The sequence below is a fragment of the Mesitornis unicolor genome, unplaced genomic scaffold (genome assembly GCF_000695765.1).
Source record: "Mesitornis unicolor isolate BGI_N332 unplaced genomic scaffold, ASM69576v1 scaffold18307, whole genome shotgun sequence".
In the NCBI taxonomy this organism is placed as follows: domain Eukaryota; kingdom Metazoa; phylum Chordata; class Aves; order Mesitornithiformes; family Mesitornithidae; genus Mesitornis; species Mesitornis unicolor.
In genome coordinates, this window is record NW_010198620.1 from 71,937 (window position 1) to 90,374 (window position 18,438).

At 36.2% G+C, this 18,438-nt stretch overlaps 1 protein-coding gene across 1 annotated transcript in view; it reads left to right on the forward strand.

The window, feature by feature from the left end:
- JAKMIP1 (janus kinase and microtubule interacting protein 1) overlaps positions 1-17,880 on the forward strand; it is a 52,524-nt gene extending 34,644 nt beyond the window's left edge. The window contains exons 8-12 of the mRNA XM_010189204.1: positions 5,611-5,739; positions 7,018-7,146; positions 12,104-12,187; positions 16,403-16,465; positions 17,707-17,880. Coding sequence (XP_010187506.1) covers positions 5,611-5,739; positions 7,018-7,146; positions 12,104-12,187; positions 16,403-16,465; positions 17,707-17,880 — 579 coding nt within the window. The remainder of the gene's footprint in view (positions 1-5,610; positions 5,740-7,017; positions 7,147-12,103; positions 12,188-16,402; positions 16,466-17,706) is intronic.
- Positions 17,881-18,438: the final 558 nt, after the last annotated feature.

An 18,438-nucleotide genomic window follows, 5' to 3' on the forward strand; every position in this document is an offset into this window, starting at 1 on the left:
TTCCTTATTTGTCCTAATAAATAGGAACTTGTTGCGTAGGCTGAAGACTTACACTCATCTAATGTTGCAGTTGTGATTACTGTTAGCTGGAAGAGAATCCATGGTGTGCCTTTCTCCATCTTTAAGAAAGCTTGTGTGAATGGTTTGTCAGACTACTCCTGGAGCCCTTATAGCCCATTTTGGTCTGAATAACATCAGTTCAGCTGAGAAGCTTTTGAAAATAGCAAGGATTTTTTGTTATTTATTAATTTTTTTTGTAGTTAGATGTTGATGTTGTTTCTGGAGCTCTGTAGGTGCACTAGGTTACTGTTGCTAGTGTAGCTTTGACTGAGCACTCTTTTATGCTCAAAGGGCATAGGAGTCCATAGAACAGCACTGGCAACTGCCTCAGGTTCCCTAAGGAAAGGAGCAGCATAGTGGGAAGGGCTTTATAACCTCTGTGGCTGCAGGGTGATTAGAGGAGAAATATATTGACTCTGTATAGTCAGGTTTTGTAGGAGAGTTTTCTTTGGAGTGAAGCAGCCTAACCTGATAGAGGTTTATTTTTGTGCGTGTGTTAATGTGCCATTGGACTTGTTAGGAAGAAGATGTAGTTTTGCTGTTTAAAGCATTTTTATTGCCAGATTTTGGGTTTTTTCTTACTTTGTTTCCTTTTTTTCCCCCCAGTCTTGCTAGTGAAATAACCAAGAAACTCCAGAAACAGGATTTTTTTTTTTAATTTTACTTAGTTTTGACACATAGAATGGAATTACAGTGATTCCATGATTGATGGAGTCATGCATTTGAAAATAAGGCTTAATTGCCCAGTTTATTTGGAAAGAGCAGGACTCTTGTTGATTTCTTTCTTTCTTTAAACTTTAATAAATAAACTGTATTTGTGATAGTGGAAAGCCTGCACACTGGTGTGATGGAGTTCATATTACTTGTTTTATATTTTTCTTTCTTTATCTGCCTCTGTGCTTTGGTGTGCCTGTATTTTTCTGGCTGCCAAGAAATGACATATAAGCATGAAGGTAAGAAGTTACTGATTAGCTGATCTGATTGCATTACAAGGAGATTCATCTTGGATAATTTTCATCGTGTTAGATTAAGTACTTGAAAATGAGATGTTAGGTGTGAAGTGAAACTACTGTAACAACAGAGATATCAGATTATTTATATGTAAGAATATCTAATCTAAACCATTAAAAATATGAGGACATATTGAAATTTGCATATAATATGGTCCGTGTGTTGCTATTGGTTTTTAACATTCTAAACTTCAGTGTTCACTGAGCACCATACTTCAGTAGAAACACTAATACTTGAGTTATAAAGACCTAATGTATAATTTTTCTTTAAATTTATGTGAAAACATTAATATAAGTTTGCTTGAAAAATACTTGCTATTAAGTGCATGGCAGTAGTCAGTGGAAATTTGAATTTAAATCAGAATTTTTCAGGAGTTTACATGAGTATTTTCTCAGTTATGAAGTTATGATTTAGAAGTAACAAATGTACAAATAAATATGAATCTTTAAGCTGTTAATTAAGAATTATCCCATTTTTAAGAAAATAGTGTGTTGTTACAAAAATCCAGTGAGTATTGTACATGTTTGTATATACTTTTCAAAAAACCATTGTGATTCTGCTTTTGAGCTCTATGTGGGATCTCCCTTGGAGTTGGTGCAGTTATTTATACATTATTATTTATTACAGTATTTATCAACAAACTTTGTATGGATCAGATGCCTTTTCTCTTTCCTTTTTTATTTTTCTCTTAACAGCCATTTTCTTACCGGTTAATTTGTTCTGGTTTCCCTGTGAATAATTTCTTGTAGCTAGTTGCTTCAGATACTAAATGGTCAACAATAAAACCAGCTATTTTGTAATTGTCATGAAGCAATTCATACATGTGTAATTAATATACAGTGGTTAAATACCTTATGTCTATTTCCACAGAAAATATCTGCTCCACAAAATGGTAAATGTGCAGCCTTTCCAAAGAGGAAGAAGCCATTAAAAATAAATAAGTGGCTTACTCATAACTCCAAATACTATAAGCTGTCCGTATAGCATGTAACAGTTTTTGATTTTTAACTCTCCTTGAAGTGTTGAGGTTTTTTTGTGTGATGGGGAATTTCCTTGCATAATTCCCTATAATCTAATAACCAAGTGATTTCTTTGTTAATATACACAAATTATTTTCCCTACTTTTTCTACTAGTGAAAATTTTTAATGCAGCTAGTATGATTTGTCAAAATAATGACATTGCTTTAAGTGTCTTCTCAAACCTATATTCATCTATGTAAAATCAAATCCCTTGTTGCTTTACTATTGTTTTTTCACTCAAAACAGTGTGGGTGGGTGTGTGCATGCAGGGTTAAAGGAAGATACATACTTAAGCAGCTGTAGTTCGAGGTTAGCGAAGAACCCTGCAGGTATGATAAGTCTTATTGTCAGTTTTAACTAAGCTGCTGCTGACCTTCATGGAACTGTGTTCTCTCTGCCATATATATGATAATAACGTGGAATTTTGTTCTCCTTTTTGTAGAAGTCCCTTCTACCAACCTTTTCAAAGCCAAGGCTTAACTCTTATTTACATTGTCAACCCTCAAGCCTGTACTTCATTGCACATTTTAGTTGAGCTTTTCTCGAGTCTGCATGCAGCTTTGTTTTGGGTTTACTCTCAGCATCTTAAAAAATTATCTGCACTGCAAAATTAGGATGTGGTTTTCTTGAAAATCTCTTGCTTTTGTTCACCTGCCATCAACTTCTTTACCTCCATATAATCTACCTTCATCTTTATGAAACTGTCTGCTTCTGGGTTTGAGGTCAGAGAGTTCTTCCTGATGAGCTGACCTGGCAACGCAAACTGTAAATTTGTCTTCCTTACAACTTTCAAGTAGCACCACTGGCAGCACCAGTAGCGTAGCAACATTTCTTGAGCCCTGTTTTCAGCTCCCAATATTTACTTGTAGTATTACTGTTAGATGATTGTAGGCTGCAACCAGTATTCAGTGTGGAAGAATGCTGGATGGGCCATATCCCAAGGACCTAATTACAGCTCAGTTTTTGTGGTAAACCTTTGTTTGTAGGGGAGAGGAGTTTGAAATGTTTGTAATTTGAGTGTGAAGGAATGCATTAGCTTTCTGGATAAGTCTTTATATTTGTATTTCAGCCTAAACATGTTACTGGTGTCCTTTGTTTTATTATGTAGGACAGAGTGGTGAACAAACTGATGTAGCGTGTGAATGCTGGAGGAAAGGACTAAATTATCCCAGGGAAGTGTTTGTCTTAAGCACCTCAGACAGAGCCCTGCCTAGAAAAAGGATGACAGTGCTTCCTAAACAACTGAGAAGAGTAATGTGTTGTAGTACTATAACTGTGATCCTTTTCTTTTCTTGTGAATACACTAAATAGTGGTCTGGTGGCTTGCAAAAGGAAGATTGTTTCTAAAGATTGTTCAGAAGCTCTTTGCCTTCTGTGCTGCATCATATTTATCTGTGTGCATATGGATAAGCACAGCCTATTTGGAAAAGATGTGACTTTTTGATTGGTTTGGGGGTTTTTGTTTGTTTGTTTTTTGGGGGTTTTTTGTGTTGGGTTTTTTTTTGTGTGTAACATCCTTTCAGAAGGAGATTTTAGTAGAACCAGTTAATTTAAAAATGCAGTCTGAATGAAATCTTTAAATTATTATTTGAAGGGCTTATCTTAAGTGAAGCAATAAAATGGTTCAGAACAGGGCCTTGAAGCTGGCTTTGGCAGTTTGAGTGTAGGTAGTTTGGCTGTACTCTGAAACAATTGTGGAGTTGTTTAGCTTAGGAGAGATGGGACTGTGAACTGGTGGACCATGGCAACCAGGGCTGCAGGCTGTAAATGGAGTGCACGCTATCATGTGTGCAGGCACCAAGTCACACCTATGACCTTGGTTTATGGTACCACTTAAATCAAGATTGATTGGCTGTTGTTGAGAGCAATGTTGTGCCAAAATAATATATTAAGCGTTATGGGGCTTTGTGAGAAAGTAAAGTCAGTACTTTGTAGAGATACGGAAGGAATGTGTAAAGTTAGGTAAGTCTAGAAGACTGTGGGGAAAGGTAAATATTTGGAATTCATCATGGGATAGGGCATTACGGATAAAAGAAAACCTTTCAGTATCTTGTATAAAATTGATAGCTCAGAATTCTGCTCACTGAACTGGTTTGGCTTTTCTGAGATGTAAAATGTCTGATGTTCTGAATTAACAACAGCTGATAAGTTTTTTCATCCTCTAGGCTTTTTTAATGAACAGGGCTATTATCTCCTCACATACCACCTGTTTTTTTTAAAAACAAACAACAAAACCAACCAACGAAAACAAAACAAACCAAACCCACAAAAAAACACAAAAAACCCAAACAACACCCCTTCCCCCCACCAAAAAAAACAACCAACAACAACAAAAAAACAAAAACAAAAAAACAATCTGTGACATTGGGATCTGTGATTCAGCATCACCAGTGCCAAAAAATATAGAGACAGACAGATCTTTCTGTCTGTCTTTAGCAGACAGCCTTCCTGTCTAGGATGTGCCATAATTTGACTCAGTTTTTCCAGAAACACCCTTCTTTTTTCCTTTTTTTTAATCTTTTCCTTAATTTTCCTGCTTCTCTGAATTTTGTGTGGAATTATTAAAAAACTGGTATGGTCTATAATGTCAGGCTTTCTATTGATTAATAACAGTTTATTGTTATTTTGGAAGGAGAAATAATTGAAAAACTGTATTTCTAGTTAAATGTTTAAGCAATTTTTTTTGAACAGTGGAATTTTCTATGGAAATTTGCTGCTTTCTGAGCTTATATTAGAAAACTGATGGTAAGGGGGCTCTTAAAATGGTGAAAGAATTATTGCAGTTGTGATGTTTTACATAAAACATTTCATTTTTCATAATTAATATTGTGCTATTCCCTTCCATTGGCAGCTCATTTTCTCTGATTTTCTGCAAACATGCATTTAATTGATTACATTGCAAAAAATTTTTTAAATCTGCATTGAAATCCTGGGTTTTCCTAAGCGTAGTTTTTTTGGTTAGTCGTAATACTGGAGAAAACTTTTGAAAATAATTGGGAATGATGATAATGAAAAAATAAGTGGAAATAAATAATGGAAATAAATGGAAAGCAGCAATTTATAACTTTAAGTAGGATTTTGCAAAATAGATATTATAGACTTTTTTTTTTAATTAGTACACATGATGAAATTTGTTCCACATTGTTCTTCAGAATATTTTTTCTTTTGCACATTTTGTGTGTTATATCGTACTGGGTTACTTTGTTCTGAATAGTTACTGCATTCTTCTACTGTGAATCTTGTAAGATCTGTGATTTTGGTGACTAGCTTTTATACGTTTGCTAAAATGTTATTCTATTGGCAATTATGCAGTGCTATGTGCAGCTCAGCTCTTAGAGGTTCTTATACAAATCATGTTGCAAAAGGAGCTCATTTAATCAAAGAACAAGGGTTTACATTGGAACCTTATTTCTTCCTAAATACTAAAATAATGGTCAGAGAAGACCTTGGCTGCTGCTTACTGGGTCATTGGGGTTTTCAAACTGGTTTACTAGTAACTAAGAAAAACTAACTTTTCAGAGGCATGTTGTGGAGACATTTTTTGGATTTGATGAAGAATCTCTTGATTCAGAAACATCATCTGTAACTTCATATAACACAGATAAAACAGACAGGACACCAGCAACACCGGAAGAAGATTTGGAAGATGTAAGTAGTAGCTGATTTTTTCTTAAGTACTATAAAAACTGACATGGTATATAAATGCAAACATTTTATTTTCAGCTGTTTTGCTAAGGGAACGATGAAAGTCTTGGCAGAGAATTGCTTTATTTTGTTTTAAGTCCAGTAACACATACACAGTCATTGCAGTAGAATTAATAAGATAATATTCTGTCTGCCAGATTTGGCAGATATTGGGCTGAGAAATAAAATTGGTTTTCTGAAACCCTTTCTTATTAGTCAAAAGAAAATGAATAGGCACATGGCTTTGCCAAAAGTCAGTAGTTACAAGACAGTAGTTTGCCTTTCAACCTTATAATTTATTTGACTGTTTTGATACAACCAGGATTTTCTTCCTGTACTTACAATACTCAGAGAGGCTTTTGCAATTCATTAAGGCTTAAATGATCATAGGTAGTAAATACCCACTGACAGGTTTTGTCTCAGCTCTGTGATATACAGTGCAGCTGGCCTACTTTAAAAGATTGCAGGGCTGAGGACAAAGCATGAATCAGATGCTCTTTTTAATCTTTCTTTCTTGTTCACTAACTTGTGCCTAATACTCCTCAGTCTCAAGAAGCTTTCTATATTTTTAGATTTAATATCTAATATTATTGTAATCTATTTTCCCTAGAGCTCAAGTTCTTGAAGAAAAAATTAATTAAAGGGAAGGACATTTCTTGCCCTCAGCATTATAGGAAAGACCTTGAAAGTGTTGATGTCAGTTTCTCAGAATTCAAAGAAAATTAAGACATTAAAAATATATCATGTTAAAAGAAAGAATTTGAAATAATTCCTTATGGCTTTTGAAATATAACTTCTGTGTTACTGTGCTTGTGCTGGTAAAATGCTTTACCCTGGCATTGTACAGAAAAAGAGTAAAGAGGGAGTGATGGACTGCTTTGCAAATAGTACCAATCCTTTTGAAGCCCCTGTGGCTCTGGAGTTGCTGAAGACAGTGGTGCATAGAACTGTTCCTTTACATCTTTCCCCAGTCAGTTTCTTCCCATTTCTATACATTACTGCCTTATATAGTAACTTATACTGTCCTGAAGTTGTAGACACGGTTACTGATACCTGCATTTATGCATCATCCTCAAATCATCCTTCCTTTCACTTCCATTTCTTTTAGATTTTTAAACCTCTATTAAACTTTGAGACTCGGTATGAATTGTGCTGCTTGTTGCGTTTATGAGTTTGTCTATATAAGCAAACCCATTATATATATTTATACAAGCCCCTCCTTTTTTCCCCTTTTTCATTAAGAGCACACCTAAAGAAGAAGCTGAACTACGGTTCTGCCAGCTAACACGAGAGTATCAAGCTTTGCAAAGAGCATATGCATTACTTCAAGAACAAGTTGGTGGAACCCTGGATGCAGAGAGAGAAGCACGGGTAATTTTTTTACCTGAAATTTCTTTTAATTCTGAAATCATTGAAAAAGCTGAAAAAACTTGGAATAGTAGGAGATATCTTTGCAGGTCAGTGAAATGCAAAGAACAATGTTTTTGAGGATTGAAGGATGTTATCAGTAAGGTGACAATTTAGATTCATCTAGTGTGATCAGAACAAAGATATCATTATACTTTATTCTAGCATGCGTAATACGTTAAAGATTTCAGTAGTAAGGCAGTGTTGTTGAGAACGATTTCCCAACTGAACTTGTAATTTGGATGGATTTAAAATGAGTTAGAGAATAGATTGTTATAAGTATTTAGGTACTTTTATCATGTGAGTGTATTAAAAATCTGACCCAAATCTGACAGATGGTTTTTCAGTTTTTCAAGTGTTTTGTTGAATAGATGAAATCATCATTTGTTTCTTAAAATCTCACTTCAAGAATATTCTTCCACTAAAAATGCATAGCTAACTGTTGTTCCTATTAGGTCAGCAAGTGTGATTGTTTGCTTTCTCTGAAATAAATGGATTTTTATCCTCACTCCAGTGTCTGTACTATAGGTATTTGATGTATGAAAGAGTATGTATTCTGTTTTCATTTACCCTTCTGTCACTACTGTGTTTAACCATTTAATGCAGAGATGAGGTCAGCAGAAGTCATGCTGACATCTTCAATTCTGTTTTTTCCAAACCAAGGAGAAATCACTTCATAATGACTTGGTGAGCTCTGACTCAGTCCCTCGATCTATTTACTGAACAGTGGTGGCATCCAAAAAGAGCCAAGTTAACGAGAGGCAAAATTTCTTTCAGTTCATTCCAACTCATTGCAGATAGGGGCATGTCTAGAAATGCAGCATATTTGCAAGCCACCCTCTACTTGAATGACTATTGTGATTGATGACCAAAGAATATGTAACATCCAAATTGGCAAGCAATAGCCATAGGGTTGGAAACTTCATCATCTTCACTTCATATCCTTCATTCTACATCAAGTACACCTTGAACGCGTAGATTACCCCCTTACAGCAGCGTGGTTGGACTAGATGACCTTTAAAGGTCCCTTTCAACTTGACACGTTCTGTGGTTCTATGGTTACTGACTAGTGAGAGTTGACTGATGCCATTGTGAGGCCACTCTCAATTATCTTTGAAAGGTCATGGCAATTCCGAGAGGTTCCTGAGGACTGTAAGAAGCAAATGAGCTCTCGTCTTCAAGAAAAGCAAGAAGGAACTGACTGCTGGTCATTCCCACCTTGGTCCCTAGAAAAGGGATGGAGCAAAAAATCATAGAAACTATTTCCAAATGTCTGAAAGACAAGAAGGTGACTGGGAATGATCAGCATGAATTTATGAAAGGGAAATCATGCTAAACCAGCTTGATAGTTATCTATGATGAGATGACTAGCTTGGCAGATGAGTTGAGAGCAGTGAACGTCATTTATCTTGACTTCAGTAAGTCTTTGTTGCTCCTGTGAGATTCTCATAGAAAAACTGATGAAGTACAGACTAGACAAGTGGACAGTGAGGTGGACTGAAAATTGACTGAAACAGCTTAAAGGGTTGTGATCAGTGGCAGAAAGTTCAGTTGGAGGTTGGCCACCAGTGATGTACTGCAGGGGTTGATACTGGGTCCAGTACTGTTTTGCCTCTTCCTTAATGACCTGGAGGTTTGAACAGAGTGTACTTGCAGCAAGTTTGCAGATGATGCAAAGTCAAGAGGAATGACTGATACATGAGATGGTTGTGCTGCCATTCAGAGGGACTGTTCAACTGCCTGAAGAAATGTGTGAAGAGAAACCTCATTAAATTCAGTAAAGGGAAGAATAACTCCATGCACCAATACAGACTAGAGCCTGCCTTGTTGTTAAGCAGTTTTGCATAAAAGAATGGGTGGGTTCATGGTAGACACCAAGTTAACCATGAGCCAGCAATGTGCCCTTGCAGCAAAGAAGGCCAACAGCCCTCTGGGCTACATTAGGAAGAAAGTCCCCAGCAGACCAATAGAGGTGATCCTTCCTCTCTACTTGACACTGGTGAGGACACATCTGGAGTTCTGAGTCTATTTCTGGGCTCCTCCAGTACAAGAAAAACATGGACAAATGGGACAGACTCCACCAAAGGGCCATGAAGATGATTAAGGCCTTGGAGAACCTGATACACAAGGAGAGGCTGTGAGACCTGGGACTGTTCGGCCTCGATAAGAGAAGGCTCAGAGATATCTTACCAATTTGTGTAAATACCTATGGGGGAAGTAAAGGTGGAACCAAATTCTTCTCAGTGGGATCCAGTGAAAGGACAAGATGCAACAGGCACAAATTCAAGTACAAGAAATACCATTTAAGCATAAGAAAAACCCTTCTTCCTCTCAAACATTGGAACAGCTTCCCCAGAGAGGTTGTGGGGTGTTCATCCCTGGAGATACTCAGAACCCCACTGGACAAGGTCTTAAGCAACCTGCTCTAAGTGCACCCTACTTTGAGAACAGGACTTGGACAGGTGATTCTTTCCAACTTCAATGAAACTGTGACTCTAAAAAGTGTTTAAGCAGTAAAACAAAATATTGTGTCCAGTTCTGGGCCCCTCAGTTCAAGAAGGACAGGGAACTGCTGGAGAGAGTCCAGCGTAGGGCTACAAAGATGATCAAGGGAGTGGAGCATCTCCCTTATGAGGAGCGGCTGAGGGAGCTGGGTCTCTTTAGTTTGCAGAAGAGGAGACTGAGGGGAGACCTCATTCATGTTTATAAATATTTAAAGAGTGAGTGTCACGAGGATGGAGTCAGGCTCTTCTCGGTGACAAACAATGATAGGACAAGAGGTAATGGGCACAAGCTGGAACACAGGAGGTTCCACTTAAATTTGAGAAGAAACTTCTTCTCAGTGAGGGTGACAGAGCACTGGACCAGGCTGCCCAGAGAGGTTGTGGAGTCTCCTTCTCTGGAGACATTCAAAACCCGCCTGGACGCCTTCCTGTGCAACCTCATCTAGGTGTTCCTGCTCCAGCAGGGGGATTGGACTAGATGATCTTTTGAGGTCCCTTCCAATCCGTAACGTTCTGTGATTCTGTGATTCTGTGTAAAAAAAGCTCTAATCTATTTTCCCCTCCTCCCAAAAAAAATCCTGAAGCCCAAAAAGGAGAAACATGTTAAATATTTTGAATTACTGTGTATTACTGCCTTGTTATGTGTGGCCTTCATTCTATTGTGCCACTGCAATATGTTGCTAATGATGCAGAAAGATGAAGATTTTAATGTGGTTTGAAAATTACTGGTGGGGATGGACTCAATTTATCCCAAAGGTGGGAGCTGCCACTAGCTCAGTGGTTCCATTGCTTAGGACAATTAATAAAATATTCACAGAATTCTGTATAGCTACATGTGCAGTATTGAATCCGTGTCATTTTCTTTGGCAAGCATTTTAAAATCCACTTACTGTATATTCTCAGGTATAGAAACAGTATGCTTGCAGGAGCAGAATTTCTGTGTGTTAATAAGCAAAGCTTTCCAGATAAAAGTTACAGAAGAATGTAGACTGGTTGACATTATCTGGAGTTATTTACAGCTAAAAATGGTAGTCTATTATCCCCGGAGCCAGTATTTTGAAGATTCAAGGTTTACTTTAAAATGTGGCATGTTTTGTTTCGGGGCTGGAAGGGGAGGTTTCAAGGTTCTTTGAAGTGGCTCTCAATCAACCTTAACTTTTGTGTGTGTGTGTGTGTGTGAAATACAGTTCTTATAATAGCAGAATTATTGCATTATGGCTTTATTTGTTAGAGTTCTCAGCATCTTACAAAAGCCTAGTTGCATTTGACACTCTCTTTTTAAGTAGGACACTTATCTGAGAAATACAATAAGGACTTTGGAGATCACTTCTCAGGCTAGAACTGGGGCAAGGGGCATAATTACATCTGCTATTAAAGTGAGATTTCAGAGGCATTCATGTATTTGACAGTTATGAGAAACCATTATATATTTTCTATGCCTTCATGGGAAGGGAGACCCTGGTATGAATATTTTTGCAATAGCATTTTTTAAAATTGTATTTAGCAGGCATTTTCAGACTGTCCCTTTAGTATGCTTTGAAATTGTTGCTCTTTCTTTTTAAAGGAATTTTGGTCTCTTGTCACATCCATGCAAATCGATCTTCTGAATGAGTCAGGAGGTAGCTTTTTGCATGGTTAGTTTTGTAGGGCCCAGTGTTCCAGTGAGATGAGCATTTCCTATTACTTTTAGATGAGACTTAAGGTAAACAACAAGGACCCAAAGATGCAGAAGGAAGTCCCTGCAGGAATTGTTGCATTGCTTGGGTGAAAGAGTAGCTGAAGCATGGTGACAAAAGTACTTACAGTAGCTCTAGAAGCCTCATTGACTGCAGGTCTCCAGAGATGTCCTTTGGTTTATACCATTTTTATTTAGTACCTTGTATGATCCAGTCCGTTTTAGGACACCACTGGACTGACAGGGTAATACCTACTGTACTGTAATAATGTAATAATCATGTGGAATGAGGAAAACTAACTGGCATATGCTGTTTGTGGGATATATAAATTATTTTGCATCAATATATATTTTATTTACCTGTCAGCATTTTTTAGTGCTTATTGCAATTCTTTTTCTCTCTTGCCTTCTTTTTCCCAATTGCCTTGAATTACTAAAGCTTGTGAATAGCTTCTTAGAGCTCCTTCAGTTCCTAACTTCTTTTTTTGCTTTTCCCCCCTTGGGAAGAGCTTTGTCACTGAATATGTGATAATAACATCTTTTTAGGATAGGAAGGAAAAGTGCTGTTAAACTGGTGGCTTTAATTATTATGTGAAAATGAAAAAACATTACAGTCTGACTGAACAGCCCATAAGTGGAAGAAAGTATCTTTACTTTGATTCTGATGTTATTAAATCTAGCTGTCTGCCTGGGTGTGCATGCATATACACACAGGCTTTTTAATACTTTTTTCCCTCCCCAGACTCGTGAACAACTGCAAGCTGATCTTCTCAGGTGTCAGGCAAAAATTGAGGACCTGGAGAAAGCTCTAATTGAGAAAGGACAGGTAAAAGGCTCTCTTAATGTCCTCTACAATATCATTTTCTCCCTTGCATGCAGTGGTGCCCTTGCCATCTTCATCGCTTGCTGGTGTGTTAGTGTGACTGATGCAACTTAATTGCTACTCCAGCAATAGATTACTTAAATAGAGGAAAATATTATATAGACTAAGAAAAGGCTATTAAAGATTCATTTTCTAACACATAATACACTAGACCCTAATATAGAAATAACTATCTGTACGTACATTGTAAATTCTGTTCCCATTGTCATTTGATGAAGGCCTTTCTCCTGTTTTCAATTTTGTTTATATTTGCTATAAATTCCAATAAAATAAATACTCTATATTTGTACTGGAGAATATTTTTGGTGTGTAGCATAGAAAAAAATAAAAAACCAAATCACTTCCACGTGTGCTTCAGCTTGAGGAATGAACCATTTGGTGTGTCTGGTTACTGACAGGCATTTGTGGTGTTACTCTGCTGGCCTTAAATTCTTGGAGGACCCAACTGCTTTCAAATACTCATACTGTTGCACAGAGTAAAATTAGCTTTTATGCTTCTTATCTTGTAAACTCTTGATGAAGCATATTTAATAATGTCTAGGATCTTCGGGAAGGCTGATTAAGAGTTATGAGAGTGGATTTGAAAGGTGTTCAGTTGCATAACTGCTGGAATGCACTGAGAAAATTAGTAAGATGTTATTTTACACTTTATTGATTGAAATAACAATTTTAAGATTGCAGATAGTGTATGGTAATAAAATAAAATATAGATATCTGTGGATAAAAATTTAAAAGACTAATGACCCTGTAGCATTGAACAAAAACAACCTACAAATAATGCCAAGTTAATGATATTACTGTTTTTATGGTTTATTCTTTTGTAAGAAAAATTTTCTATAAGATACTGTATAATACAAAGGTTTTGGGTCCATATTCAAATTAAGGATAAAAATAGTTTATGCTAGCTTCCACACAATCTGCAATTTGCTTAGTAAATTCCATGTAAATAAAAGTTTACTAAAAACAGAGAATATGTTTTCAATCTGAAAATGATAGCTCACTGAACGTTTGGAAGAATAAATGAAACTGAAGACCTCTGGAGGATGTACTGCTGACATTTTAGTTTGTTGATGATAAAGGTGTTTTGGGCAAATTGCTGTGTAATTGAAAACATTAACAAAATAGTTGACTATTACAGTGTAAAATGTAAGTACTGTGTATGTGAATAAGATAAGTGACCATGGATACCCATGTAAGAAATTACTTCTGCAATTTTGCTTCCAGAATGGTATGTCAAAAGGGTATGCCTAGAAATCAGAATTTGATTAGTTATTACTTAATGGAATTCATAACCACATTTTCAACCTTGTATCTCTTAGTAACTCTGAGAAGGCCAACAGGGACGTGGCAAGGAGCAGTATGATATTGTCTCTAGTGGGTTAGTTTGTGTGCTGAGCATTAGCTTTCCACAGGAGTGGAGATAGTGTCTTCTTGGGAGCTCTAGCAACTGCTCAGTTCTCCTGACTTGTTAGTGTTTACCTTCAACAAAATAAATGGTTGTGATGATAAACTGACTTCTTTGTGCACTATGTGATTTTTTTTTTAATTACTTTGTCATTTAGGTGCTAATGGTAGTGATAAAAATTTACTAATACTTGTGAAACATTTGTTTGGGGAACCTGTCCCTAAAGTGCTTTTGAAAAGGAAACAATGGATCAAAAAATCCTAGTGTATTATCCCAGGAATTTTTAGTCTTTCTTTGCAGCTGCAGGAAACAGAAGCAATAAAGACTTTCCACACTTTTCCTGAAGTCAAATTTGGAGCAGGAGATTAAAATCTTATTGTTAAAAATTATTTGAGGCTTAGTTTATAACGATTTATGTGTAATTTCAAAGTGTCAATGGCTCTTGTTAATCTCTCATGAGTTTGATTTGTCAGAATTACCCTTTATGTAGAATAAGATTAATCTATTTCTGCAAGGTACATTGAGGTACATGTGTAAGAAACATTATATTAAGGGAAGATATTCTTATAGAATATTAATAGTGGTATATAATGAAGCTCAAAATACTGGAGTATGTAATGTGCCAGATGGATTTTTCTTTTTATTTTTTTAAATTTTTTTAAAGCTCAGCTCTCTCAGTGGCCTGGTGTGTATGTAAATACAATTCAACTGAAATTAAGATATTCTCAGAAAGTTGAGTTGAACTAACTTCATTGAGGAATACAGAAAAGTTAATTATCAATAGAGCAAATTAATCAATTTTCTTCTACTTGTATGAAGTGAAATATTTGAACCTGCGGGTCTGGTGTAACAGTTTTAACAGCCTTTTACCATATGCATGCATTGGGATACCCACCCTAAGTCTGTGAGTGCAACTCTGTTCATATCTTGACCTTAGTAAAATGCTAGTTAAATGTTAAACTAGACACTGGATTTGATTTTCAATATTTCTTTCGTTTCAAAAATTCTTGACAAATATCATGCCTGTTTGGTTCTTATTTTACTATATTATTCTTAGTACGATACTTTTAACATGGTAACCTTGAAGAACTTGTTTACTGCTTTAAAGTTAAAATACACTTGCACATTCTTGCATATGAATGAGAAGAGAAGAAAGAACAGTATAATATGTAAATGTAGGGGAAAGTAGGTAGAAAAACTAACTTGAAACTTTTTTTTTAAAATGTAAATATTTTATTGTAAAGTTTTAGAGATTTTTGGTTGATGTTTCAAGGCTAGTTAGTGGCCTGGGATATCCAGATTTCATTAATTTCTCGTGCAGCATCAATGTTCAGATACCTTGCTGACAAGGAAAGTATCAGAGGAGGGCAACAAAGATGGTCAGGGGCTAGAGAACCTCTCCTATGAAGCCAGGCTGAAAGAGTTGGGGTTGTTCAGCCTGCGGAAGAGAAAACTCTGAGGAGACCTTATAGCAGCCTTCCAGGACCTAAAGGGAGTCTACAGGAAAGATGAGAAGGGGGTCTTGATCAGGGAGTGTAGTGATAGGGCGAGGCGTAACAGTTTTAAACTGGAAGAGGGTAGGTTTAGGTAGAGATTGGGAAGAAATTGTTTACTGTGGTGGTGGTGAGACACTGGCACAGGTTGCCCAGGGAAGTGGTGGATGTCCCCCTCCCTGGAAGTGTTCAAGGCCTGGTTGGACAGGGCTTTGGGCAACCTGGTCTGGTGGGAGGTGTCTCTGCCCATGGCAGGGGGATTGGACTGAATGAGCTTTAAAGTCCATTCCAATCCAAACTATTCTATGATTCTGTGATCAACCTTAATACTTTAGTTAAGACATTTAGTTTTTAAATAAGTTGTCCTTTTTAGCTAGAAAATAATTTGATCTAGAGTTAGTACAGCATATCAAGTGTTGGATGTTGTTTTATTAGGCTTATTAGAGCAGTAAAGCCAGGACTTTACAGGGAGAACAGAGCAAATTTGGCTGTTATAATCCATGAAATCTGAATGTCCAGCTATGCCTCGCAGTGAGTTTTTGTAGTTTGGGTCTTTAAAGAGATATTTGATGAAGCCTTTTGAAGCCATTGAGAAACCTAAAAGCAAAGATCTGTTTTGGAACAAGTGTTCAAATGAAATACGGTTTTCAAATGGAGTATAGAATATCTTACATCACTTTCCTACCTCCATACCCCTGAATTCCCTATTGCAAGCACTGTGCATTAGCCTGGTTGTCAGACTTTTAGCAGAGGGCAATTAACTACACACCACTGAAATGTATTTTCTGTCATTTGTGGTCATTAAATGTTTTTCTTCCCTTTCTCCATTGGGATTTGCATTACACCACTCAAAATGGGATGATTTTGCAAGACAGTTCCCAACTCTGCAGTGGGAAGTAATAGTTTTGAGTTAAGCTGAGTAAATAAATATTTTTTAAAAATATTTAAAAATACCATATAACTGTTCGCCCACAATTACTGTATGTAAAGTTTTTAAAGCATATGCTTAGCTGGAGCATTAGGAAACAAGAGACAAGTAACAAGAGACAAGTAACAAGACAGTAACTTTTATTTTCTCTGTAGCTCAAAATGGTATTTATCCTTGAAATATTTATGAAAGCTTGCTTTTCTGATATATGACCATTTTCATACTTGAATGTACAGTGATGTCTGAAATCTTCTAATTATCATGGTTATTAGTTTGTCTTGTATAACAAAATATATATAATTTTAATATTTTAATCCTCTTCTTTTTCATAGGATTCAAAGTGGGTAGAAGAAAAGCAGCTGTTAATCAGAACAAATCAGGAGTTGCTAGAGAAGGTATGTGTTCAGAATCTGGGAATGTTCTCACAATTGCTGCCCTTGATCATAAAAGGAATAGTAAAAAGAAATTAATGTACTAAGTACTGGAACATCAACATGAAAATTGCATGTTTTATTTCTCTGCGGAAACAGAAATTCAGATAAAAGTCACTGATTAACCTACCAATATGCTTTTGTGCTCTTCGGGAATGGAAGCAGCTCTTTATTGTGGAATTTCATGTTGTATAGACTACAGTAGAACCCACGCTGGTGGATGTTTCTAGTGTCCAACAAAATACAATCTAAAATATTAAGTGTAATGTGGAATCATGTATTTTGTCAAACAGTTACAAAAACCACTATTATTGTCCTGCTCACTAATAAAATTGCCTGCTCCCTTCAGCCTTCCATTTTTTACAGTTTTTCTAGACATTAAGTAATACTGATTGATTTAAGACTATTGTATCATTTACTGTTGGAAATACTCAGAGCTGAGCTTCCTCATTGTTCTTCACTGATATTGGTGGAAAAGTTAGCTAGTACTCAGGAAGTCAGAAATTATTTTTGTTAATAAGTAGCTCAATATTAATATAATAGGAATAAGATAGCCAAAGAAACATTCATAACTAAAAGTAACTACTGCCAGACTTAATTTATTCATACACTTACATGGGTATTTTAAGTGTTACAGTGCATTATGCCAAATGTTACACTTCTATTTAGTTTCATACAAATAAAAAGATCATCTGGTTAAGCTAAACAGTAGACCAGAGCTATTGGCATAATGGTAAGCTTTGAATCTCTATTTTGTCATTGTTAGCACCACAAAGCACAAATCTGGAAAATTAAAACGTCGGCATTAAAACCTCTCCATTATTGTCTTCCATATACTGTATAAAGTAGATGTCTAGTTATGGAAAGACAATGAGAAAAGCCTACCCAAGTGTTAATGTCATCCAGTTTCATTCACTTGATTTTAAAAGAAAGCTCATGTTGCTTCACTTACTTAGATACAATATTTGTATCACTTTTCATACAACTACCAGATCACAATTTTAAGAGATCATTGACCATTTTCTGCTGGTATTTCTCACAAATACTTTCTGTTGTGATGTTCCTTCTTTATCTCCAAGATGCAACCCAGCATCTAATCAGAAACTGAAATAATTAACAGTTTTGTCTGAACCCCTGGCCCATAACTCTGCACAGTATCTCTTCCATTGCTTACGCGGTGTTACGATGTTGTGTTTTTCTCACAGATTTATAGAATGGAACAAGAAGAGCATCAGCTGAAGAACGAGATGCAAGACGCAAAAGACCAGAATGAGCTGTTAGAGTTCAGAGTGCTAGAGCTTGAAGTAAGAGATTCTCTCTGTTGCAAACTCTCAAATGGAGCAGAAATTGTGTTTGAACCCAAGCTGAAATTCCTGTAAAGATTACTGATGTCTGGTGCATGTTTAAGGGAAATCACTTAGGTATCTATTTTTTAAATGTTGTATCTCGGGATAATGAAATTGATGCCACTGCCTTAATATGTTTTGGAGAGAGCACTCACTAATGTCTATAAAGATGTAATATAGCTAATATATATTGCATATAGTTTGTTTTTCATCTAATAAAATATTTTGGTTTTGCAATATTTTGCCTTTTTTATTTGTTTCATTTCCATAACTGTTCCTTTCCTGCATGTAAAAATCACTTGGTATGTAACTACCGCCTTGGTTGGCATTGTTTAAATTAACACACCTTCTCACATCTTGCATGCAGTGATCTGACTAAAGATCTGACACATCCATTACATCAGTGTATAATTGCTTTTACTTACATTGATTTAACGTTGACAACATTCATATGAAGTAAAATTATCTTAAAAGAACACATTTTGATAGCAGCTTTGAAAGAATTTCTCTTACCTGAAGTCCATTTTCTGATGGTGTAAAATGGTCATGGACTGGAAATAATTGGCATCAGTCAAGGGAAAAGGTGAAAAA